This window comes from Ostrinia nubilalis, chromosome 28, assembly GCF_963855985.1.
Source record: "Ostrinia nubilalis chromosome 28, ilOstNubi1.1, whole genome shotgun sequence".
NCBI classification, from domain to species: Eukaryota; Metazoa; Arthropoda; class Insecta; order Lepidoptera; family Crambidae; genus Ostrinia; species Ostrinia nubilalis.
In genome coordinates this window covers 315,935-341,823 of record NC_087115.1, presented here as the reverse complement: position 1 = coordinate 341,823, position 25,889 = coordinate 315,935, and the positions used below count along the sequence as shown (strand labels likewise).

The 25,889-nt window shown below is 38.5% G+C and overlaps 2 protein-coding genes across 2 annotated transcripts; both read left to right on the top strand.

Moving 5' to 3' along the window:
• Positions 1 to 65: 65 nt before the first annotated feature.
• On the top strand, positions 66 to 10,297 carry LOC135085131 (zinc finger protein 879-like). The gene is made up of 6 exons (XM_063979885.1): positions 66 to 162; positions 824 to 906; positions 2,442 to 2,559; positions 4,347 to 4,451; positions 7,146 to 7,280; positions 10,166 to 10,297. Exons 1-6 carry the CDS (start codon positions 100 to 102, stop codon positions 10,295 to 10,297), a joined length of 636 nt encoding a protein of 211 aa, XP_063835955.1. The 5' UTR covers positions 66 to 99.
• Positions 10,298 to 15,953: 5,656 nt separating this feature from the next.
• Positions 15,954 to 25,705, top strand: LOC135085458 (mitochondrial ribosome-associated GTPase 2). Its single transcript, XM_063980256.1, has 7 exons — positions 15,954 to 16,289; positions 18,420 to 18,546; positions 19,044 to 19,171; positions 21,186 to 21,372; positions 22,485 to 22,571; positions 23,363 to 23,495; positions 24,552 to 25,705. The coding sequence occupies exons 1-7, from the start codon at positions 16,017 to 16,019 to the stop codon at positions 24,715 to 24,717; spliced, it is 1,101 nt and encodes a 366-aa protein (XP_063836326.1). The 5' UTR covers positions 15,954 to 16,016; the 3' UTR covers positions 24,718 to 25,705.
• Positions 25,706 to 25,889: the final 184 nt, after the last annotated feature.

The window sequence follows — 25,889 nt, the reverse complement described above, 5'->3', positions numbered from 1 at the left end:
AAAAAAGCACTTTTACAGCTACTGTCATCGGGTCAGCTACTGCCATCAGGTCAGCTACTGCCATCAGGTCAGCTCAAGCTTGACTGAAGGGTTTATGTTATGAAGGCCATGCAGCTGCATCTCGTCACGCACGACGCGCCCGCGCACCTCTACTGCCACCAGGTCAGCTCGAGCTTCACTGAAGGGTTTACGAACGGCCTCTTTTGATAGTTTATGGTTTAACTTTTATATTTTACTATATGTCAACTTGTCACCTTGCTCTCGCTTCTATATCATGTAACTATTCCTGTATCTTCCTTTAATCCTTTTATTATATCGCTTTCCTTTCCCTGAGCCTGGGTATCATTTTTACTCCTTTTTATCCCCAATTCCTAACAGAAGGGTTTATTTTTTTTATTTTTCTTTATTAGAGAAACAAACAGCATGTCAATAGTTTCCAAGCAAAACCTCGGACAAACAGACAGACAGACATATCGAAACTATACGGGTTCCTTGATATTAGTAATTTCTATATCATATTACTGATATAATATTACGTGAGTCATATTTGACTCTTGATGCGTTTTGAATGTATTCTGTACACACTGTTCTGTGGACTGAGTGTAAGTTTAAATGTATGAAAATTTTAGTTTTTGAAAGTTTCCCGCTAGGGGCGCTGTACAATCCGTCATACATTTAATGACATTTTTTGACGCGCTCACTAGTGAGCGCGTTTGATGAAAACTCACACTCAGCCCACAGATAAATAAATGGTACAAATAATTTGATTTTAATTTATTTTATACACAGCCGCATCTCGTTAATTATGTAATTTTTGTTCCAGTGTGACGTCACCTTCAAGAATCGCATGACGTATTACCAACACATGAAGTACAACTTGAAACACATTGATCCTGCCAAACTTAAGTAAGTAATTTACAGCAAATACTATTGTTTCATTAATTTTTAAGTTTATCTAAATTATCCATGCTACTTAATGTGAAAGTAAATAAATTATTTTTGCCCATGACCTTTTTACGATTAAACTACTAAACCGATTTGAATGAATTTTGGCTGAGATCTTGAAATCCTGTATTCCTCATACATAAATAGGCTAGTTTCCTAAAAAATAACTATATTATTAAAAAATATTGGACACGTATATTTTTATTTGTCAATCAAACAAGTAATTGCGAAGTTATAATGCAATGAAGTGCCGCATGACGTCACAAAGTGTTACACTTTTAAGCACACCTTGACGTCACGGACCTTCTCTTTGTCTCTTTAAATCAGTGGTTCTTAACCTTTAAGTCATGAGGGACCATTTTACTAAATTTCTGTCTTGTCAGGGACCACCTCATAATCGGTCAAAACCAGTTTGACTGCAAAAATCAGTCAAAAGTGATTTTAACCAAGGTGTGCAAGTGCAATTCGTGGACCACTTGGAATGTCTCCAGGGACCACCAGTGGTCCGCGGACCACCGGTTAAGAACCACTGCTTTAAATATTTATTATTTTGAAAAAGTGAAAAATATGTGTCGAGTATTTTTTGATAAGTTAACTGACGGACTAATTCAATCTTGTTTATTTACCCAGGATAGGCAGGGATATTCCCTATTGCCGTTTCTTGAATAGGGATGTTTCCTGATTAAAAAAGCAAGAGTTTTAATTAGTTCGTCAATTAGCTTATCAAAAACTACTCGACACGTATTTTTCACTTTTTAAAACTAATGAATATGTAAAGAGATAAAGCGTGCCAAAGTTCTAAAGAAAAAGCCCGTGACGTGTGTAAAAGTGCAGCACTTTGTGACGTCACGCGGCACTTCATTGCATCATAACTTCGCAATTATTTGTTTGATTGATAATTAAAAATATACGTGTCCAATTTTTTTATATTAAAATTGACGGACTAAAAAATTTTTTTTAGGAAACTAGCCTATTCTTTCCTTAATAGTGTTGAAAATGATTAAAGTGGCTGACTGTCAAAAACGGTCATTTTCGGTCAATTTAATTTCAGTAATAGTTTAGAATTTATAAGTTTTTTCTTACATTTTGTGATTGATAAAAGTCTACGACATCTTAATTGAAATAGAAGAGTGGTTTGGTATTTAATTTGATTTGACAGTAAATGACCGGTCTTAAAATTATAAAATTAAAATTCATAAAATTCATTTATTTTTGCAAATAGGCTTTAAAAAAGCACTTTTACACGTCCCAATATTAACCCTACCACTGCTTCGGGACAATAATGTAATGGTCATTTATGGTTTTTGACCATTGTGACCGGTCAGAGGAAAGCAATCGTTATCATTAGACAGTTCATAACGTACGATTATTCTGTCAAACGCTTTGTTTAACTGACTTTATCGTACGTTATAAACTGTCAAATGATTACAATTGCTTTATACAATTCCACCTCAGATTCAGTCAATTTACATCTGTATTCCTCAAACTGTTTGTAGGCACGCGTGCGCCACGTGCGGCAAGAAGTTCACGAAAGCGGCTCGCCTGGAGGAACACAACGTCGCCGTGCATCTCAAGACCACGCCCGTTAGCTGTACCATGCCCGACTGTAGCTTCGTGAGTACAGACATTAATTTGTTTATCTAAATATATCGAACTATAAAAGCGGTTGAAAACACGCGAGACAAAAAATTGAAGCAATTTTTAGGTCTTTCGGAAAAAATGAAATGAAAACAAAAATAACAATTAAAAAAAGTAGCCCACCACTTAGGGTCAAATGGGCGAACTTGTATTCTTAAAATGACCTTACCTATACACCAACGAAGTTTGTCTAACTTTCCGCCAAACACTCTGTATAACTCAAAGGTGACTGACTGACTGACATACGCCCCATTCCCATATTTGATCTTTCTTCAAATCCAGATTGAAATATGAATGTCATATTTCAATCTGGATTTGTGTTACCTACTTTCCAATAATGAATCCACGACTAGAGATTGCAATCTGCGCTGCTGGCAATCTATCTAGGCGGTCACATAGCTCATAGAACTGGTGGCCATTGGAGCTGAAAAGTTGTTTCATCGTGAAGGTTACGGGAACTACTGTCCTACAACCTGTAATATCCATGTTGTGCCCACTTCATTCGTTTCAGCCGATAGACGTCCACTGCTGGACAAAGGCCTCCCCCAATGATTTCCACAATGGCTGGTTGGTGGCGGCCTGCTTCCAGCGCCATCCTGCTACCTTTATCAGCCTTAAGGGACTATTCCCACCTCTCGTTCCCACCGCTGCAACTCCTGTGCAGCCAGGATCTACAGCTTGACCGCCAATAACCCTACCAGTGAAGGTCAAGTTTGTCCCGGGGGAAAGTTAAACTGTCATTGGACCCGCAACGAAATTAATCAGAAGAACATAGGAGTTCGAAATTAAGGCTTGACTTTTTTTTATATGTAATTAGCTTCATGAGTACCAACCATTGGTTTATTTAGACCAGTGTTCCGCAATTTTTTTGTGTTCAAGGTACATTTAGGAAAACGAAACTTTTGCATGATTTAAAAAAAAAGTCACTGATTTAAATCGATGACCGAAAATTGAATTAATGAATGGCTGGGAGTTTATATTAATCAACTGTAATATTGTTAATCCCATCAAAAACAATACTTGTCAAAAAAACCAAGTCTCGCAACTCAGTTGTTCTACGGTAAAAAGTTGTGAGATCCATGTAATACCAAGTCCAGGCCAGGAAATCTTTAACGTTTTACATAAATATATTGACTTGGCCATCGCATGAAAACACGTGTAAATTAAATTATTTAGTGATAGTGTAGTGTAGATATTAGTTGTTAATGTATGGCAATTGTCGTTTTGTGTGGAGAATCCGAAAAAATTTTTTTTACATACAAACATTACGTGCGATTTTTTAGAAAACCACATAATTTATTTTTTTGGCGGTGTTGCCAACTCTTAAGTCAATTCTACGCAAATAAAAATGTTTTCTGTAAGAGAAACAACTAAATATGTTTGCAAAACCTAATAAAAATAAAAAAAAAACAAATATTTCGTGACTTTTTTATTAAAATAAAAAAAACCATGATTTTTTTTCCACCCTGTCTTCATTTTCAGTAAGTTAGGTCGTAAATTAATCCCTACTCCCTACTAATATTATAAATGCGAATGTAACTCTGTCTGTCTGTTACGCTTTCACGCCTAAACCACTGAACTAATTTTGATGAAATTTGGCATAGAGATAGTTTGAATTCCGGGAACGGACATAGGATAGTTTTTATCCCGGTTTTTGAAACAGGGACGCGCGCGATAAAGTTTTTCTGTGACAGACAAAATTCCACGCGGGCGAAGCCGCGGGCGGTAAGCTAGTTAAATATAAATGAATTTCTTTTCTCCAGGCGTGCTCATCGCGAACGGTTCTGCGAACACACATCCGCATGGTGCACCGCAACCTGCGCGCCGCCAGGAACCACGTCTGCCACGCCTGCGGGAAGGCTTACAAGGTACGCCCCACGAGTCATGTGATACACGTGTTAAACACCCCATGAATCATATGTGATACACATTTTAAACACCCCATGAATCATATGTGATACACGTTTTAAACAACCCATGAATCATATGTGATACACGTTTTAAACAACCCATGAATCATATGTGATACACGTTTTAAACACCCCATGAATCATATGTGATACACGTTTTAAACGGTTTAGACGCATAATGTCAAAAACGCAAAATGTCAAATCCATAAAAATCTTAAACCTAACCTAATCTAACCACATGTTTTACTTTATTTTATTAACTCAGCGGTTAAACTAATCAACGAAATTAAAACAGGATACAAATATCATAAATTAATAAGATTTTTATGGATTTCACATTTTGCACTTTTGACATTATGCGTCTAAACCGTTTTAAACGCCCCATGAATCATGTGATACACGTGTTAAACGCCCCATGAATCATATGTGATACACGTTTTAAACAACCCATGAATCATATGTGATACACGTTTTAAACAACCCATGAATCATATGTGATACACGTTTTAAACACCCCATGAATCATATGTGATACACGTTTTAAACGGTTTAGACGCATAATGTCAAAAACGCAAAATGTCAAATCCATAAAAATCTTAAACCTAACCTAATCTAACCACATGTTTTACTTTATTTTATTAACTCAGCGGTTAAACTAATCAACGAAATTAAAACAGGATACAAATATCATAAATTAATAAGATTTTTATGGATTTCACATTTTGCACTTTTGACATTATGCGTCTAAACCGTTTTAAACGCCCCATGAATCATGTGATACACGTGTTAAACGCCCCATGAATCATATGTGATACACATTTTAAACACCCCATGAATCATATGTGATACACGTTTTAAACAACCCATGAATCATATGTGATACACGTTTTAAACGCCCCGTGAATCATATGTGATACACGTTTTAAACACCCCATGAGTCATATGTGATACACGTGTTAGACGCCCCATGAGTCATATGTGATACACGTGTTAAACGATATTTTACAACAAGGTTGTGGGGGGTCAGATTCTCTCCGATGTAAAAATAACGCCGTTTAAATGTTCACAAAACAGTTTATTGCGAGTATTTGTAAGTAAACTTTTGGGAAAACACGTGTTTCTTACGCGCGGTAGGCTAACGCGGTGTCGCTTCGAGGGCGTTTGGCTGCAGACTGGGAGACGCGTGAAACTGTGTGCGAATAAAACTGCCGCGTCGCGTACCAACGACACCGAGTTACCCTCCAATCTATATAAATAAAAATGAATTGATGAAGAACGGCTGGGCCGATTGAGCTGATTTTGGTTTTAAAATGTTTGTCGTAGTCCAGGGTAGGTCTAAACGGTGAGCAAATACGCGAGCGATATTGTTTTTCTGTGACAGACAAAATTCCACGCGGGCGAAGCCGCGGGCGAAAGCTAGTAGAAAATAAAAATTATGTTTTTAAACTACCGTTACACATTCTACAAATATTCCGTCGCTAACAAAGGTAAACTGCTGAGTCACTGGTGATACACGGTCTGCCACGCCTGCGGGAAGGCTTACAAGGTACGCCCATGAGTCATATGTGATACACGTTTTAAACGCCCCATGAATCATATGTGATAAAGTCTGGTCCCTGAGCACGTAGAATTTCGTCCAATGACCCCAAGCTACCCATCCTTATCGCTCGCGCGTGATTATATTGCTGCCGCGACTGTGCGACGGGCGCCCGTAGTGAGTGTGCGAGCGCGACAGCAACATAATTACGCGCGAGCGATCAGCTCGTGCTCAGGGACCGGACTATACACGTTTTAAACGCCCCATGAATCATATGTGATACACGTGTTAGAGGCTATTTTACAACAAAGAAAACTACTGAGTCACTGGTGATACAGGGTCTGCCACCACGCCTGTGGAAAGGCCTACAAGGTACGCGTGAGTCATATGTGATACACGTTTTAGACGCTATTTTATTACAAGGATTTTACAACAAGCAAGCATGCAAGCAAGCGTGCAAGTAAGCCTACCTACTGTGAGGTCTCACAATGCGCGTGGACGCACAGGGTGACATATTATTTTTTATTATTATATGGACCAATCACAGAGCTCTATTCAACGATTTGCTGCTTCACTTAAGCAAGCATCGTTTGTGGTTAGGTTAGGCTTAAGTAAATCAATTATAGAACCAGTCACCATGTTTCTGAAGCACTTTTCTCATAATCTTCCACGATTTCACTCATGTAGTTAATATCTGAAAATATATCAGAGTTCAAATTTTCATCGTGCCATTGCGTGCCTCTGAACTGTCAAATAGTTGCAAAAAATGGTCCAATTGACATGACGACATCACGCATCTCTTTTTATCGCACAGTGTTGCTGCTAGTGACATCTCGCTCGCTCGGTTCTTTGTTGCTCTATTCCGCTAGGTATATAAACTTACGAACTAACGAACCTTAACTTCGAACTCCCCCTATGTTTCTCTGATTAATTTCGTTGCGGGTCCAATGACAGTGTAACTTTCCCCCGGGACAAACTTGACCTTCGCTGGTTGGGTTATTGGCGGTCAAGCTGTAGATCCTAGCTACACAGGAGTTGCAGCGGTGGGAACGAGAGGTGGGAATAGTCCCGTTTAGGTATATTAACTTTATGGTTTCCATACTGCTGTCCCTCAGACCAAGACATCGCTGGAGGGCCATTTGCGCGCGCATTCGGGCGAGCGTCCGTTCGCGTGCGCACTGTGCTCGTCCACGTTCGCGTACGAGGCCGCGCTCTACAACCACAACAAGCTCGTGCACCAGAAGGGGAAGGTTTGTTGGAGTTTTATTTTATATTTATTTTCTTTATTAGGAAAACATACAGCTTATACAGTGTGAGAAACATCATAGCAAATGTTGTGATAGGGATAGAGACATGCGATTTTAGGTTTTACAAAGGTAATACGATAGAGAATAATACAAAGTAATAAAAACCACCTGTTATGGGGGCATTTTTTGGAGAAATTTATCAAATAACCAAAAAAAACACGAATTTAAAAGCAGTATTTTTTTTTTCAAATAGTTTTTTTTTTTTAATTATTTGTTGGCATTTTCTGAGTATTTTATGTATTTTTTTAGTATCGCCTGTTATTTAGCATTATTACTGTTTTTAATTTTATTTTATCAGGATATACTCATTTGTTTAAAAGTTATTACGTTTTCTTTACAATAAGTAATTGAAAGAAAAAAAAATATATAAAAAAAAAACATTAAAAAAATTTTGACCTCTTTTTTGTCGATAAAATTAGGTCTAGTTTCACCTATTTTCATATGTGCACTTTATCGTGACCCACACTGTATTATAACACAGTTGGTTAGGACGCGTGTCATATGTGATACATGTGTGAAAAAAAGGGTCTGTATGCTAAAGATACATATTAATTAAACGTGCCTCAGAAGGGCAAGGTTTGTTGGGGTTTTATTTTATTTTATTTTCTTTATAAGGAAAACATACAGCTTCCTACTAATATTATAAATGCGAAATTTTGGATGCCTGGATGTTTGTTACTCTTTCACGCAAAAACTACTGAACGGATTTTGTTGAAACTTTACAGTATTATTGTTTGTAACCCAGATTAACATATAGGCTATAATTTATAACTGTATGTGACAAATAAATAGGACGTGTCTAAAAAAGCGCCATCTCTCGTCATTGGTTAAAATCTACAGCGCTGGACAAACTACTGTTTTTGACGTTCGTAAATATTCATGCGGGGGAAGCCGTGAAACGCCATCTATCAACATGATATCTAACGGGGGTAAAACGAGGTCCACGCGTACGAAGTCGCGGACGACTGCTAGTATGTGATAAATGATGTGATGAATGTTATGATCAATATATTGCTCGCGCTGAGGGAAATATCCAGATCAATACCAAGTACTTCTGGTCTTTCATAAAATCAAAGCGAGATAACAGTAGTATACCTACCTGACAGTTTATATCTAGGGGATATGCATGCATCTGAGGGTCGAACGATTGCTGACCTTTTTAACACATTCTTTCAGTCTGTTTTTGAGCCCCCCTGTAGCAATACCTCGGATTGTGATGTAACATACAATGCCTGTATTATTAATTCTGTGGACATTGATAGCGTCACTGTCGAAAAATATTTAAAGAATCTTGACGTCACCAAGGGAGCTGGCCCTGATGGTATACACCCAATATTTCTCAGGCAATGTAATAAGCTTATGGCAGTTCCTTTATCGTTGCTATTTAATATGTCTCTAAAACAGGGTGTGATGCCCTCGATCTGGAAGCAATCTATTATTGTGCCCATACATAAGAATGGTGACAAACATAATATCGCTAACTACCGTGGCATCTCCAAATTGTCTGTAATACCAAAACTCTTCGAAAAAATAATTTACGATTCTCTTTTCCCCGCAATTAAACCGTTAATTATCCCAAATCAACATGGTTTTATACCTCGTCGTTCCACAAAATCTAATCTATGTGAATTTTTGGATTTAACATTGCAAGCTATGGAGGATGGCTTCCAGGTGGATGCTGTGTATACGGATTTTTCGAAAGCGTTTGACAAAATTTCCCATAATTTATTGATTAGCAAAATCGGAGGGGTAGGTATACACGGCGATCTCCTGCGATGGTTGACCTCATACTTGCGCGAAAGGTCCCAGGCAGTTGCGATAAAGGGCTATACTTCTAGCTTTGTTCCTATCACATCTGGCGTGCCTCAGGGCTCTCATCTCGGCCCTCTTCTCTTTAATATATTTATTAATGACGTCATGAATTGTTTTCTTTTACATTCATTAAATCTGTTGAAGAATCATTGCTATTTCAAAACGATTTGAATAATTTTTATGATTATTGTTCAGCTAACAATCTAAAATTAAATATTGATAAATGTTCCATGTGGGATTTTTTTTTCTGATGAACGAAATTACCTAGTTAACTTACTACGAAACTTTTTATAATATGTCTTCGCTATTGACAAATTAACATTGGAAACTTTTTTGGCTTATGAATAAACTTAACTTTTCCTGTACCTATATGTAATATAAAAGCTATATGTTTCTTTCATTAAATAAATAAATAAATGATAAATACTGGTATTTTTTTGTGAATATACAAACCCTTATTATAATTCGTTTGGTTCAAGCCTGAAATTCCTGAGAGCTGAGTGTGAGTTTTACATCGAACGTTTTCACTAGTGAGCGCGTTAAAAAAAAATGTAAATTTTAGTTCTTGTAAGTTTCCGCTAGGGGCGCTGTACAATCCTTCATACATTTAATGTCATTTTTTTACGCGCTCACTAGTGACGACTTTTGATGTAAACTCACACTAAGCCCTCTGATTTATTATTATTTTATAGATTTAACTTCTAATATTGGATTAAGTTGTTTATACAGGGTGTGAGGTAATGGGTATATGAGCCGACACTAGCCCATGTTAACATGGGCATATAAATGGTATGGTGAAGCCAGAAATTTGATATCATTTTATTTTTTTAAATTTTTATACAAAATAAATTTTATGAAATCCCATTTGTATGAAAAATAAAATAATTGAAATGAAGATATCAATTTTCTGACTTCACCATACCATTTATATAACCATGTTAACATGGGCTAGTGTCGGCTCATATACCCATTTACCTAACACCCTGTAGACATTTAGTTATATTTTATTCACACAGAAAACCGCCCAATCGTCAGGCAACGCCGGCAACGCGCGGCCATCCGTCCAACGCGTCGTCCCACCACCAGAAGCCTTCCCGCCTCTCGTGGCCACCATCAAACTCGCACACATCTATTGTGATCAACAGTGACAGTAATAAACTGAAAACATTACTCCTTTTGGAGCAGTCGGGTAAAATAAATACCCCAAACAAATACTTATAATCGGGTAAATATACAGTGAAAGAAACCATTACTCCTATATTTGCGGTCGGGTAAATTTACAGTTTACAGTGTGAAAGACTGAAAACATTACTCTTTTTGGAGCAGACGAGTAAACCGGCATAGGAATAACTGTAGCCACCATCAAAACTTGCACAAACTTACAATGAAAATACTTCTAACTCATTTTAATGGCGCAAACTAGCAGTGAAAAACAAAACATTATTCCTTTTGGAGCAATTGGGTAATCTCAAAGTGAAAAATTAAATACCACACAAATGCTCAGATATTTTTGTCGATGAATGTTAATACTAAAAACGTCAGTAGGAAGTTATTTTAACAAAAACTGAAACATGTTTTAACTGACTCCAAAAAAGAAGTTTCTCAATCCGGTTGATTTACTTTTGCGTTAGTTTTTTGTGCAAGTATTACTGGTTTTTTAATCACACTAATATTATAAATGTGAAAGTTTGTGAGTGTGTATGTTTGTTACTTCTTTACGTCTAAACGGCTGGAGGGATTTTAATAAAATTTGGTATGGAGTTAGCTGACACCCTGGGTTAACACATATGCTACGTTTTTCGCGGGTAACACCGCGGGGCACAGCTAGTTATTTATAAATGTTGACTCTCTTTGAAATCTCAAGAATTATGTAAATAAATGTAACTCATTATATTTGAAAAGATGTATAGAAAATCTCACTTACACTCACGAGTGGTTTATTTTTAAATTAATATGTATAATAAATAAATGAATGAAATATATTTTTAACAACTGAATTTTGTATTTTACTCGGCATGTTGGACAACCTAATACTAAATTGCATCTAAGTTATTTTATGCAACAAAAAACTACCTACATGGTTTGTTTGATTTCATACACTTTTACCACAGATCTGTGACTTTTACCAAAGGATGATGGGCACAAATGTATGAAAAGTGGTACCCGCTTAGGGTTGCCAGGTCCAAAATCACAAAAGCCGGACTTTGTGCTTGATTTGGCCGGACATTTTACCCTAAAAGCCGGACATGACACGGGGGGGGGGGGGGGGGGGGGTTGGTGCAATTAGTGTCAGCTCAGTGAGTACTATCATCATCGGTTGCTAACCAACATCCTGATGCGTGCGCTTCATATGATTCTGTGGCTCAACTTTCGCCTGGCGCCAACCAAATAAAAAGCCTAACAAAAGCCGGACAGGCCGGACAAGGCAATATTTGGCCGGACAAGTCCCTAAAAAGCCAAACATGTCCGGCTAAAGCCGGACGCCTGGCAACCCTATACCCGCTCCAATAGCCATAACCAATCTCGCATAACCTAAGTACCATACGATGGACACGTTGATACTTTGGTTACACAAAAAGTATGTTTATCTTCGAACGCAACCAGATCTGAGGCTGGTGGTCATAGTAAAAGTTGTTCATCTTGGTAAGACCTTTCAAACGATACTAGACACATATCTATTGGAGCCGGGTACCATTTTGCCCATTGTCCTTTTAATCATTCGAATTCAATTTGGCAAGTTTTATAATTTCAAAATACCCAAAAATGGCGGCTTACTTGCCTTTAAAATTCACTAACATACTAATACGTGTTAGTGAATTTTCGAAAAAAAAAAACGAAAATCTTTGCTGTTCTCTTTCTTCTCAAATGGCATTCCAAAATTCCATCCTGTATTGTTTGCCCTTATAAATTACTGAGGTACTAAATTAATATTACCTATTTCGGTCAAATACCTACCTACCTATTTTAAACTAAACAGTGACGAAAAAAGCATGATTTTTAATCATTTAAAAACTGCTCTAAGCTTGACTTTTTTCTAATCTCTTTAAATTATGTCAGTGTTTGTCCTCTAGACAAACCTTGCAACTGTTTTTCTAGTTTTATGTATTCAATTAACCTTTTCAGCGCCACGTCAAATACAAAAGTCATCACTCTGGACGCCACGCTTGATAAATTATGATATCAATATAATAATTTTATTCATTATTATTCAGTTTACATAATACTCAATTAGCCTATTACTGACATCATTTTTAAGGCCGATTAATCCGTCGTTGGCTGTCAACCTGATGTACGCATGTATCCGTCATTGGCGTTGAAAAGGTTAAATAAGCCCGCGCGAGCCATCATAATAAAAAAAAACTACCAATTCAAGTTTTTGTACAAAAGCAAAACTACTATCAACATTCTATCTAACAGGAAAGGTCATAAAATAAAAACACGCTTACATAATAATTTAATATATTTCGTAATCCTAATACATTTGAGTCTTGCGTGGATCATAAACATGATCCACTTTATGAAAATATTCAACACACAATATTTCATCTTTAAAATATTACTGGCTTTTGTCCGCGACTTCGTACGCGTATTATATTGGGTCTTGCTTGGACCAAGTAGGTGATCCACTTTATGAAAATGTGCAGTATGCAGTATTTCACTTTTAAAATATTACTGGTTTTTGTCCGCGACTTGTATACGCGTAGAATAATTGAATCTTGCGTGGACCAAGTAGGTGATCCACTTTATGAAAATGTTCAATATACAGTATTTCACTTTTAAAATATTACTGGCAATTGTCCGTGACTTCGTACGCGTAGAATAATTGAATCTTGCGTGGACCAAGAGGATTTCACTTGCCGATGTCGCCAGTCCTCTACCTCTAGATCCTTTGTGTGAAATACTTCTAAATATTATACAAAAATACAAATCTTTCTTCTTTATAATATTATAAACTTTTGCCCGCGACTTATTATTTTTATGTATTTATCTATTTTCCCGGCTCTGGGCCCTTCAAGCCACTTATGGTTATAGAATTGTCATGCAGGGACCATTGTCATTAGTCCTTACAAATTATGAAGATATTCAGTGCGTAGTGCGATGAACTCCGATTCAGCAAACGATTCACGCTTGGGCCACTCGCCCAGGCAGGAGAATTATCTGGAACAAAACAAAACATTGTTAAAAAATATAGGTTCCTTCCTACCCATTAAGGATTTGGGCGGACTTTTCCAAAATAATGGGTACCTACTCAAAAGTACCAGTAATTTTACCATTCACAACACAACACAACTTGTTGTGTACCTACTTAGTCTGTGGCAACGCCCCTGCTCTGCGCAGTACGTCGCATTTATCTCAAAATTCGCGCATACACAATCTGTATTGATTTCTTATCAAAGAGCCCCAGACATGCTCTATACTATTTATATCCATATCAGTCCTATACATTTTCGTTAATATTAGATTTCCAAACTTTTGACATAAATCTGGTATTTGTTATGGGTTTCTTCCAAAAAGACACTTTAATAAGAAGGGGAAACTAACAAAGGGTTTGCTTTACTTACATCCAGACGAAATAGGTAAATCGAAGGGCGAAAGGGCACTTAACGATAGAACCGGCTTTTATAATAAAATGGTTCCTTTCTATCCATTATGGGATTGAGTGGACTCTTCCAAATGAACACAAAAATACCTAATATCTCTCTGACACCCAATATTTTTTGTATTTTTAGTCGATTTGAAATAATTAAAAGTTAGTCAATTGACTTCGCGAAATCACGTTTCAATACGGAAGTTGCGTTTTGACAGCACTAAAAAATTTCAACTAACCTGTTAACCCTTTTCGAGCCAACCTCGTCTATTTTTCGCTAAACCAAAATTCGTGAAAACCAACACTTAGTAGACAGAGGTCAAATGGCGCCTACTTGTCATCGATTTGGAGGTGACAAGTTAATCAAACGTGTGGCCCGGACGAACCGAACGACGAACTGTGAACTTTATACCACTGGACTGGACATTCAGAAGTGATTTGTAGCAGGCAACGCCCCTGCACTGCGCAGTACTGTACATTTATCTCAGAATTCGCGCATACACAATGTATTGATTTCTTATCAAACATTCCAGACATTCTCTATACTATTTATGTCCATATCAATTCTATACATTTTCGTTAATATTAGATTCCCAAACTTTTGTAATCTGGTGTTTGTTATGGGTTTCAAAAAGACACTTTAATAAGAAAGGAAAACTAACAAAAGGTTGGCTTTACATCCAGACGAAATAGGTACCCGAAGGGCGAAGCGAAGGGCACATAATTACTTAACGATAGAACCGGCTTTTGTAATAAAATGATTCCTTCCTATTCATTATGGGATTGGGTGGACTCTTCCAAAAGAACACAAAAATACCTAAGATCTCTGACACCCAATAATTTGTATTTTTAGTTAATTTTAAATAATTAAAAGTTACTCAATTGACTTCGCGGAATCAATACGGAAGTTGCGTTTTGCCAGCATTAAAAAATGTCAACCACAGATCTGTGATGTCAACTAACCTGTTAACCCTTTTCGAGCAAACCTCGTCTATTTTTCTCTAAACAAAATTCGTGAAAACCAACACTTAATAGACAGAGGTCAAATGGCGCCTACTTGTCATCGATTTGGAGGTGACGTCAAGTTAATCAAAAGTGTGGCCCGGACGAACCGATTCGACGAACTGTGAACTTCAATCTTCATACCACTGGACTGGACATTTGGAAGTGATTTGTAGCAGGAAACGCCTCTCCCTGCGCAGTACGTTGCATTTATCTCAGAATTCGCGCATGTAAAATCTGTATTGATTTTTTATCAAAGAGCCCCAGACATGCTCTATACTATTTATATCCATATCAATTCTATAGATGCTCGTTAATATTGGACTCCTGAACTTTTAACTTGAATCTGATATTTGTTATGGGTATCTTCCAAAACGACACAATGAAAAAGAAACTTTAATAAGAAGGGGAAACTAACAAAAGGTTGGCTTTACATCCAGACAAAATAGATAACTCGAAGGGCGAAGCGAAGGGCACATAACGATAGAACCGGCTTTTGTAATAAAATAAAGCGATCACAAGTCGTACTTGGCAAAAAAGGACACCACAGAAACAAAAAAAAGAAGAAACGTTTATTTGATATTCGATGACATATTTAAAAGCATTATAAAGTACGTTGGAACTAAACCAATTAAAAAAAAACATCTATTGACCCGACCGGGAATAGAATCCAGGCCTTCTGTCCAATGTGATCAAATACCATAAAAAGTTAAATAAAATTCTTACCAGTTCCAAATAGTCAGTGTCGCCAATCCTCTTGATCCTTGGTGTGAATTATTGATTTTTAATACAAATAAGAAAACGCGAATCTAGCCAAAAACGCAATATTAAACTGTGCACTTATTATCATAAAAAATAGAAAAACGAACAAATTGTCGTAAAATGAGGCAATTATGAACTCGTGGAGGAAAACATTAATTCCAACGTAGAAATAAGTTTCACTAGACGTCGTCCCATTCATTATTCTGCAGGGAGTGAGCCACGGGCGCAGTACGCGAGATGCGATCGATAATGTACGGGGACGGTCAGCAAAGATTAATGGAGGCCACAGATGGAGGCTATAGACAACGTTTTATAAAAAAACATTCTTACGCTGCTTTTGCGTTTCAACGAGTACGTAACGTATCACAATATAATGTGTTATTGTAATAACGGTATTCTGTTACTGTCACTCATCGAACGTTAAAATAGTAAACCGACTGTCAGCCGCTGTCAAATTATTGAACCTACCAAAACATAACCTCAAAAAATGAAAATTTTGTAAACAAATTGCGAAAATGCGTCTTCTAAACCTATTCAAGCGGTTACAAATAACTCCTATAAGTCAAACGACGCGGTTTTTCGCTCAGGAATACACGCCGAAGCCACTTAGAAGCTTAAAAGCGAAGTCTACTAGAAATACTGTGCAATACTATGTGGATGCTTGTAGAGTGAGAGCTGTGGCGGGTAATGGGGGCGATGGATGCATTTCCTTTCTCAGTGCGTGGTGTAAAGAACACGCAGGACCCGATGGCGGCGACGGCGGGCACGGGGGACACGTTATATTCCAGGTATGATCGGTGTAATGTGTAACCATGTTCATACTGATTATGGCCCGAAACTGCGTTAAGCGGGACCCGGCGCAGTTTCATACGAAAGTCCCCCGCGCGGGTGCCCGCGACGGAGCACTTTGTATGAAACCGCGCCGGGTCCCGCTTAACGCAGTTTCTGCCCTAACTGTCCGATCCAACTATCGGTGGGCTAAAAGCTGTAGACTGCGGGTAGTCGAAGTCTTCTAAGGTTGTCTACCTACTATCTTGTACCCCACTTGAGTAGATCTAGAAAAACCAGTCTAGTACCTGTCAGGAGAGTAAGCACGCGTGCTCTCCCAAAATTCCCGGATATCTATCCCGGTAAAACAGTGTATAATTGCGTAATTGTACATAAAAAACTAATATTTATAGTATTTTATAAGTGAAAAGTGCAAAAATGGTGGTCAAGTTTGGTGAGTAACTAACACTACAAGAAAGGGGAATTATAAAACGAGCGACTAAAAAAAAACTTTGCGACTGATGATGGCATACTGTTTTAATACCTTGAGCGGTATGAATTTGAGTAAGCGAAAAATTAACCAAACTAACGACGAATATTGATCAATAATAAAATCCAGAACGAGCTTACAAAATGTGTGTTTTGATTATTACATTTCAGACATAAAAATACTATCCGGGCGACTAAATTACTAAGTGAGCGACTAGAAATACAGAGAGGGCAACTTTAATATGAAGATACATTAGATTTTTCTAATTGAGGTTTTACTGAACGAACTACAAAAAAGTTAATTCTAAGCAAAGTTTTGTGAGCTGCTTTATTAATGATTATTGGTTACTGATATTATATTTGAGGTCTCATGTTTTTTATTTTGATACGCTTTATTAATGAAAACTACAGATTGTTACAGCGCACGAATTCGAATGGGGCCGGCCCGCTAAGTCCAAGCCAGCACTTATCATACAGTGACGATGAGTAGGTAGAGCTCCTCAATCCTCATAGGTACCAATCAATGAACCTTATTAATAAGATTACTTTTTTTTTGGGTTGACAGAAGCGACTTATTTTTTTTTTTTTTTTTTTGTTGATTCGATTTAAGAAAATACAAATTTATTTCATTTTTCGTAATACATTGTTTCATTTGATTACCTACCCTTAAATTTTAATTATTTATTTTTTTCGCTACTAGAATAGTGTTCCGTCAAATATTTATTTCATAAGATCATTTTTTATTTAAATGTGGGCTCATAATACGCTGCTCATAATAGTATTTTTCAAAGTAGTTTTTGCATTCGAAACACTTCATTAAAGTTAAAAATACCGCCCAGTTTAAAAAAAGCATTTGCCAAATATTGAAAAAAATGCAGGACCTAACGTTGACACTCAATCAAATATTAGGTCGCTCAAAAATTATGAAGCTTCTCATTTTGTATTTTAAGGAACTCAATTTTTTTAAGTAAGTTGCTGTTCTTTTGATTTTTCGTCACTCGCACTCAGTCGCTCACTTAGTAATTCTTTAGCCCACATTAATTATTTTTGACACTTACAACATAAATTTACAGTCACTCGTTTAAATACTACCCTACAAGAAATATCAATTGATTGTAAGGAATAAAAAAAGGAAGGAAACACAAAAGATCCCAACATGTCAAGTTCTTTAAGCCAATGTGTGGTTCTTACACTGACCTGTATTATTACACACTGGACAGTCTGTCTCTATACAAATGACACCTAATTTTGTGCAGCAATTTGAAACGCCACTACGATTGTCCAGAGAGCTAATTTTGATGTACTTTACAAGTGTAATCATAAGAGTTAGCAAGTAAGAACATCACTAATTTTAGTTCAATGGACAATTGTATCTGCCTACCCTGGCCTACAGTACAGTGCCAAAATGGTGAAACTCAAATAGGCATAACAATACTATGACAGCAGCCAGTCCGGTGTGTAATAATACCGGTCAGTGGGTTCTTAATTCTTATGATGTAATCATACTTTCAACAACCTCATAAAAATAGCAAAAAGGTGCTGGATGCAGGCCGCCACCAACCAGCCATTGTGGAGATCATTGGGGGAGGCCTATGTTCAGCAGTGGACGTCCTGTGGCTGAAATGATGATGAGGATGAATCACACTTGGCTCTGTCCGCAGGCAACCCACTCGGTGAAGAGCCTGAACCACTGCCGCTCGGTGGTGCAGGCCAAGCACGGCCAGCGCGGAGACAACAAGGACTGCACCGGCAAAAACGCTGAGCATGTGGTGGTGCCTGTGCCTTTGGGTAATTAGATTTCTCTGTAATATAATTTTGATCTTATCGTAAAAAAATTAAAACTCATTTATTTTTGCAAGTTGGCTTTTAAAAACGTCCCAGTATTAACTACCACTGTTTCGGAACAATAAATGGGCCAGTGCTTAAAAGAAGCAGCGCAAGAAACAAGTCACTATTGTCTGTCAGCTTATTTGCTCCACATGTGGACGTTTGGTGACGCCAGAGTAGAATGCATTTGTCACCAACCCATACTCTTCCCGCGGGTGTCGTAAGAGGCGACTTAGGGACTACACATCAAAGAGAGAACGGGCAGCAGCGCTCTCTGAAAAACATCAATCTTTTAAACTGCGATCTCCAACCCGCCTGCCAAGCGTGGGGATTATGGCAAAACCCTCCACTATAGTGGAGGAGGCTCATAGTCCAGCAGTGGACTGTAAAGGGCTGTTGATGATGATGGACGTTTGATGTAAACTCACACAGCCCTCTGATGATCATTCGCACTCCAGGCACGATAGTGAAGGACGCGTCGGGCCGCGTGCTAGCAGACTTGGACACGGAGGGCGTGATGTTTGTAGCGGCGCGCGGCGGCGCCGGCGGGCGCGGGAACAAGTTCTTCCTCACTGACACTGAGCAGGTGAGCCTGATATGTATAATGCTTTCTGCTTGAAGACTGTGTGGAACTTACTTCCACCTTCACATTAACACTTTCTACCAGTTGAGAAACAGGCTAAAGGTGAGTATACAGGGTGGAAACGACGATAAGTGATCGCATTCGATTATTTCTAAACTATACAAGATATCGAAAAACTGGTTACAGATCCTGAAAGTGCTTCAAGAGCTCTTTCAAAAGGTACCAATAATAGGTTACAGAATAAACTGAAACTATTCGAAAATTCAATGTTTCCAGCTTCCATACTAAATGTATGCCAACCACACAATATTAAAAGTATATTTTTTTAAAATTAAATAAAAAACTTAAAATGAACTCGTAATTTGCATTCTTATTTAAAATTATTTATGGAAAACATTACTTTTAAGGCTTTACTTGCTATAATATTATCAAGAGATGAGTGCCATGACTATGTATTAAATGTATGAAGATAGAAATATTGAATTTTTGGATAAATCCAGTTTATTCTGTAACCTACTATTGATACCGTTGGATAGAACTCGTAAAGTACTATTAGGATCAGTAACCAGTTTTACGATATCTTATGTAGTTTTTAATATTATGTGGCTTTACCAAATGTATGGAAGCTGGAAACATTGAATTTTCGGATACATCTAGAATATTCTTTAAACTTTTATTGATACCGTTTGATAGATCTCATGAAGCACTTTCAGGATCAGTAACTAGATTTTTGATATCTTGTATAGTTTAGAAATAATCGAGTGAGATCACTTATCGTTTCCACCCTATAGACTAGACTGAACATTTACTTAGAACAACGAGCTTCGTCACAAACCAAACGTCTTACATTTCACCTGTATTAGGGTGGGTGTACCAGTAACAAACCGAATAAGCGACATTTTAAAAGTAATTTTGATATTGTGACTCAATTATTACAACAATCATTGTAAAAAAAAGAATTAACTACTCCTTGTCTATCATAGAATCAAGTAGCTTATCCCAATTTTCTTAATAGCTGTAAGGTTTATTTTTCGTTTATTTTTAGGAAAGTCGCAATGTGCATAAGGTTGACCAGATCGTACCAAGTCGTGTTTGTCGCTTTTATTTATGACTAACTAGCGGCCGCCCGCGACTTCGTACGCGTGGATCCCGTTTTACCCCCTTTTCCCGAATTTTCTTTGCTATAAACCTCACGGAGCCCGAGACCTTTCCAACGAATGCAAAACCGTGGAAATCGGTTCGTGCGTTCTGGAGTTACAGCGTCAGGGAGGAAAACCCGACTTATTTTTATATGTATAGTAGATGATTGGTAGAAGTACGGCAGTGCTACCAAACGTAACAAAAGTGGCGGGAAATTCGACAGATTGTTAATATTTTGATGTGAAATTAGAAATGGTGTACTAGGTACTGGTTCCTGGTGTGGGACTGGTGCACCCACCCTATATCATTTATAAGAACGTAACATTACATAGAAATGCTCTAATCCAGTGTTTCTTAACCTGTGGTCCGCAGACCCCTGGGGACCTGCGAGCATTATATTGGATTCCGCAGTCTTATAACGGACCATTTAACAATAAAAAATTAATGCAAAAATTGGTGCGGTGAGATAGTGGCGCCCTCTTGTCAATGTCTTGTTGTTTTCCTTTTTTGTATTTAAAATGTTGGTTGGAGAGGCACCCGCTGAAAACCAGCGTCGGGGCACGCGTGGCTCGATTAATGCTGAGCGGGCGCCTTTTTGGCACAAAATATGCATGTATAGTATAAGTTTTAAGTCCCTTTGTTCTGTTTTTTTGTTTGGTCGGCCATTTGGTGTAGTGGTTCAGAACGGACGGCATAGTAATGCCGAGAGGTGGGTTCGATTCCCGGCCGGGCAGAAATTGAAATATCTAGTTGTCTAGTACCCATAGTACAAGCTTTGCTTAGTTTGGGACTAGAAGCGTAGTCTAAAATGTTCAAGGATATTTATTTTTATTTCTCCGTTGTAGATAAATAATAATAAATATTTTTTCATCCACAGGCGCCAGACGTAGCAGAGCTAGGTGCAACAGGCGAGACACACAGCTACTCCCTCTCAGTCCGTTCGCTAGCGCACGTCGGCCTAGTAGGAGCACCCAACGCCGGCAAGAGCACATTACTACGTGCCGCTACAAGGGCGCGCCCTGCCGTCGCGCCCTATCCCTTTACTACACTACAGCCACATATAGGTAAGTCCCCTAAAGAGAGATTAGGTGTCATCCGTCAGCAAGTTGCATCTAGTTGTCATCCGTCAGCAAGTTGCATCTAGTTGTCATCCGTCAGCAAGTTGCATCTAGTTATCAATGTTGTCATCCGTCAGCAAGTCACACTTAGGTGTCATCCGTCAGTATAAGCAACGTCTAGGTGAATTTGTCAGCTCTCTCAGTATGGTCGCTAGCACACGTGGGACTAGTAGGAGCACCCAACGCTGGAAAAAGTACATTACTTCGTGCAGCCACAAGGGCGCGTCCTGCTGTCGCGCCCTATCCATTTACTACACTACAGCCACATATAGGTAAGTCCCCTATAGAGAGATTAGGTGTCATCCGTCAGCAAGTTGCATCTAGTTGTCATCCATCAGCAAGTCACACTTAGGTGTCATCCGTCAGTATAAGCAACGTCTACGTGAAATTTGACAGCTCTCAGGAGCCCCCAATGCGGGAAAGAGCACGTTACTTCGTGCAACCACGAGGGTGCGCCCCGCCGTCGCGCCCTATCCCTTCACAACACTGCAGCCACATATAGGTACGTTTAATGTATCATCCGATAGCAATTAAAATATTGGTAGACGTCATCCGTCAGCAAGCAAAAGTTAGATGTCAGCCGTCAGCAAGTATGTACGTGTCATCTGTCGGCAAACTACACCTAGCTAGGTGCCATCCTTCAGAAAATTACACATAGATGGTATCAATCAGCACGCAACGTGTAGGTAAGTAAGTAAGTGTCATGTAACCCAGCTACTCCCTCTCAGTCCGCTCGCTAGCTCGGCCTTGTGGAGTGTGGACGCTCTTAATGCAGGAAAGAGCACGCTACTTCGTGCGCTGCCTAAGCAAGCTACGTGTAGGTAGTATCCGTCAGCAAACTACACCTAGGTGTCATTCGTCAGCAAGTTACACACACCTGTCGTCGGTCAGCAAGTAACATGTAAGTGTTATCCAACTGTAGCTACGCTGTCAGTCCGCTCGCTAGCACACGTGGGCCTATTTATAGTGATTGAAGTATAAAAAAATATTGATTTACTTGCTAATTTGTTCATATTTAATATTATCAGTGCTTATGTCATAACTAAACGTATTCTCAGGCATGGTGCAGTACGACGACTACGAGCAGGTGGCGATAGCGGACTTACCCGGTTTGATTCCCGGCTCGCATAAGAACTACGGCTTAGGTGAGTCACAAAACAAAACTATTTAAAATTCAGGCGTCTTGAGCCAGATGTCAGTCGGCCGTTTGCAGGACCACACACGAAAAATTGTGCCAAATGACAATCACTAAAACTGCAAAGTTAGTGGTTACTCTTGCAAACGCATGACTAATGCCCGTTTTCTCCAACGATCCGTAATTTTTAAGTGAGCCCTATGGTAACATTTAACAGAAATTTTGTTTTCATAGGGGTCACTTAAAAATTAGGGATTGAATTATAAGGCGGGGCGGAGCGGAGAAGTGTTTTGAATAACCAAATTTCCACATATTTTCTCAACGTCGCGCCGCCGTTGCTGTCAAATTCAATAGAAAAATTCGTCCGCCCGAACGTCTTGGCATAATTAAAATAACGTAATTTCTTTATCGTTATTTCAAAATATGGCAACTTTAGCGCATCTTGCAGCAATCGATGGTCGGTAAAACAGCTCATGCCACGAGTACGACATCTAGCGACACAAATGTAAACAGTACTGACATTATGTATGACTTTTTTTTATCCAAACCGAGGAAGCTCTTTGCCTGTATCTCACCTGATGGTAAGTGATGATCAGGCCGAAGGTGGAAGCGACTTGCATTTAACGTTATGAATCTTGGTCTAGTTTTAGCTGTTATTTTATTGTGTACTTGCTTCAAATAAATGCTCTTTCTAATTTGAAAGAGCCCTAACAGTCCAGGCTACATTAATTGGTCTATCGATTATGTGGCACTGGCAACACTACTAGACCTGAATTCAAACCTTAATCCCTCTATCCACAGGCATCCAATTCCTCCAGCACGTGGAAAGGTGTCGCGGGCTCATATACCTACTAGACGGGTCGACAGACCCTCAGGAACAATACGAGAGCTTGTCCTTCGAGGTGGCGCAGTACAACGCGGACCTGGCCGACAGGTGAGAGCTATACAGGGTGTTAGGTAAATGGATATATGAGCCGACACTAGCCCTAATTTACATACAATAATAATAATAATAAATCTTTGGACGATTTCACACAGCGCCAGCTAGCCCCAAAGTAAGCAACTTAATGCTTGTGTTATGGGTGCTAGCTTAACGGATATACTACTTATATACTTTTTTTTTTAATTAAATACATACATATTTACACCCAGACCCCGTCACAGAAATTAAAATTCATCATTTCAATTTCTGCCCGGCCGGGAATCGAACCCGGGACCTCTCGGCATAGTAGTCCGTTCTGAACCACTACACCAAACGGCCGACAAATTGGTCCAATCGTTGTGAAAAATTTACAAATTCGCGATTAGTCCGATTCGCGATTGGTCCAATTTGCGATCAGTCCAATTCACTCTTGGACCAATTCGCTTTTTTCTGCATATAGTAGTAAAAGTTGATAAACCTCCTTATTTTTTTCATTTTCGATATCCTTTTATTTTGGACCAATTACGAATTGGACCAATAGCGAATTGGACTAATCGTGAATTTGTAATTTTTTCACGATTGGACCAATTGCCAATTGGACCAATCGCGCCTATACGTTCCCACCGCTGCAACTCCTGTGTAGCCAGGATCTACAGCTTGACCGCCAATAACACAACCAGTGAAGGTCAAGTTTGTCCCGGGGGAAAGTTAAATTGTCATTGGACCCGCAACGAAATTTAGGTAGCGGGAAGGCGCTGGACGCAGGCCGCTACCAACCGGGCGATGTGGAAATCATTGGGGAAGGCCTATGTTCAGCAGTGGACGCCCTATGGCTGAAATGATGATGATGATGATGACGCCTACCACTTAAAAAAGTTCTTGAATATGGGTATGAAGGGCTGGATGAGAAAACTAGGAATTTGTATTTTGTAGCACTCATTGAAAGGCTTAGCACTGGACTACGAAGTGCAGTTTTAAAGATCTAAGCATACATAGGGACTGACAGACAGGAAAGCGACTTTGTTTTATATTAAGTAGTGATATAAAACTTTTTTTTATTTGTCCTAGGCCTCAATGCATCGTCGTGAACAAGATTGACCTCCCAGAAGGCAAGAAGAACTTCGAATCACTAAAGAAGCAGATGCAAGTCATCGGAATATCAGCCAAGACCGGACAGAATCTGGTCGAACTGCTTAAAGTTGTTAGACGCATGTATGACAGCGGGAAGAGCTGAGTGTGATATTATTTAGTATTTTAAATAAAAAATCGAACTGCCTAAGGCGGGAATCAAACCCACGACTTAGTAGGTAGCTTAATTTCAATTTTTCCCAGTTGCCACCCTGGGGGCGATTGGGAATTGAAAATTTTCCCATATTACCCCACTGGTGTTTAGGCACCCTAACTGTAGTAGCTAGTCGATTTTTACTATAGATTTTACTAAACTGGGAACTTACATTACTAGCATTAAAGTAACTTTTGTTTTGTCACCTGTCATCCGCTTTGCTCTGGAAGGAAGTCGAACCTTAGAAACATAGGAGTTCGAAGTTAACTTTCGAACTATGTGGTATTATACCTGCCCGCCCACCTGTTTAATATTGTTACTATTGTTTTACTTTTATGATTTCATAGCGAACGGGTTGCGCCTGTGCATTACTTGTCTTTATGGGTAATTCATGGGCGCAGCTTACTTTTGTGTTACTTTTACCTCTATAACACAATGTTTACGTGATTGTTATTGCATGCTGTGTGTACACGTTTTTAGGTTGCAATCTAGATTTATAAGCATTATTCTGTAATAATTGCAATTATTTGTAACTACCGTTGTATCCCTTGATTGTTACCTGTTGTGTATGCCTTAATAAATAAATAAAAATAAAAAAAAAAAACTTTCGTTGCGGGTCCAATGACAGTTTAACTTGTCCCCGGACAAACTTGACCTTCACTGGTTGGGTTATTGGCGGTCAAGCTGTAGATCCTGGCTACACAGGAGTTGCAGCGGTGGGAATAGTTCCGTATAGACTATCAAGTGCTCAGCGGTGACAATTATTGTAATATTTTCGAGATCATTTCCCAGTCGCCCCCAGTCCCCGCTGGGGAAAATGGGGATAACTACCCCTATTTTGGGTATATATTTGATCCCCGCCATTTTTCTATTAATTTAATAATAGATTAGACTTGACATGATGTTAAAATGTAAATAAAACAATTCATTCAATTACAAATTCTTATTTTATTATTTCTTTAATTATTCTAATCACAATCTCAGATCTATATCCTAATTTAATAATACAATAATAATTTCAGTCAGTTCAATAAAAGGCAAATTGATTGGTAACTTATTAATAATAATAATTGATGTGAAAAATATAAAGAAAATAATTGGAAAATTTAATTTTAAAATGTATA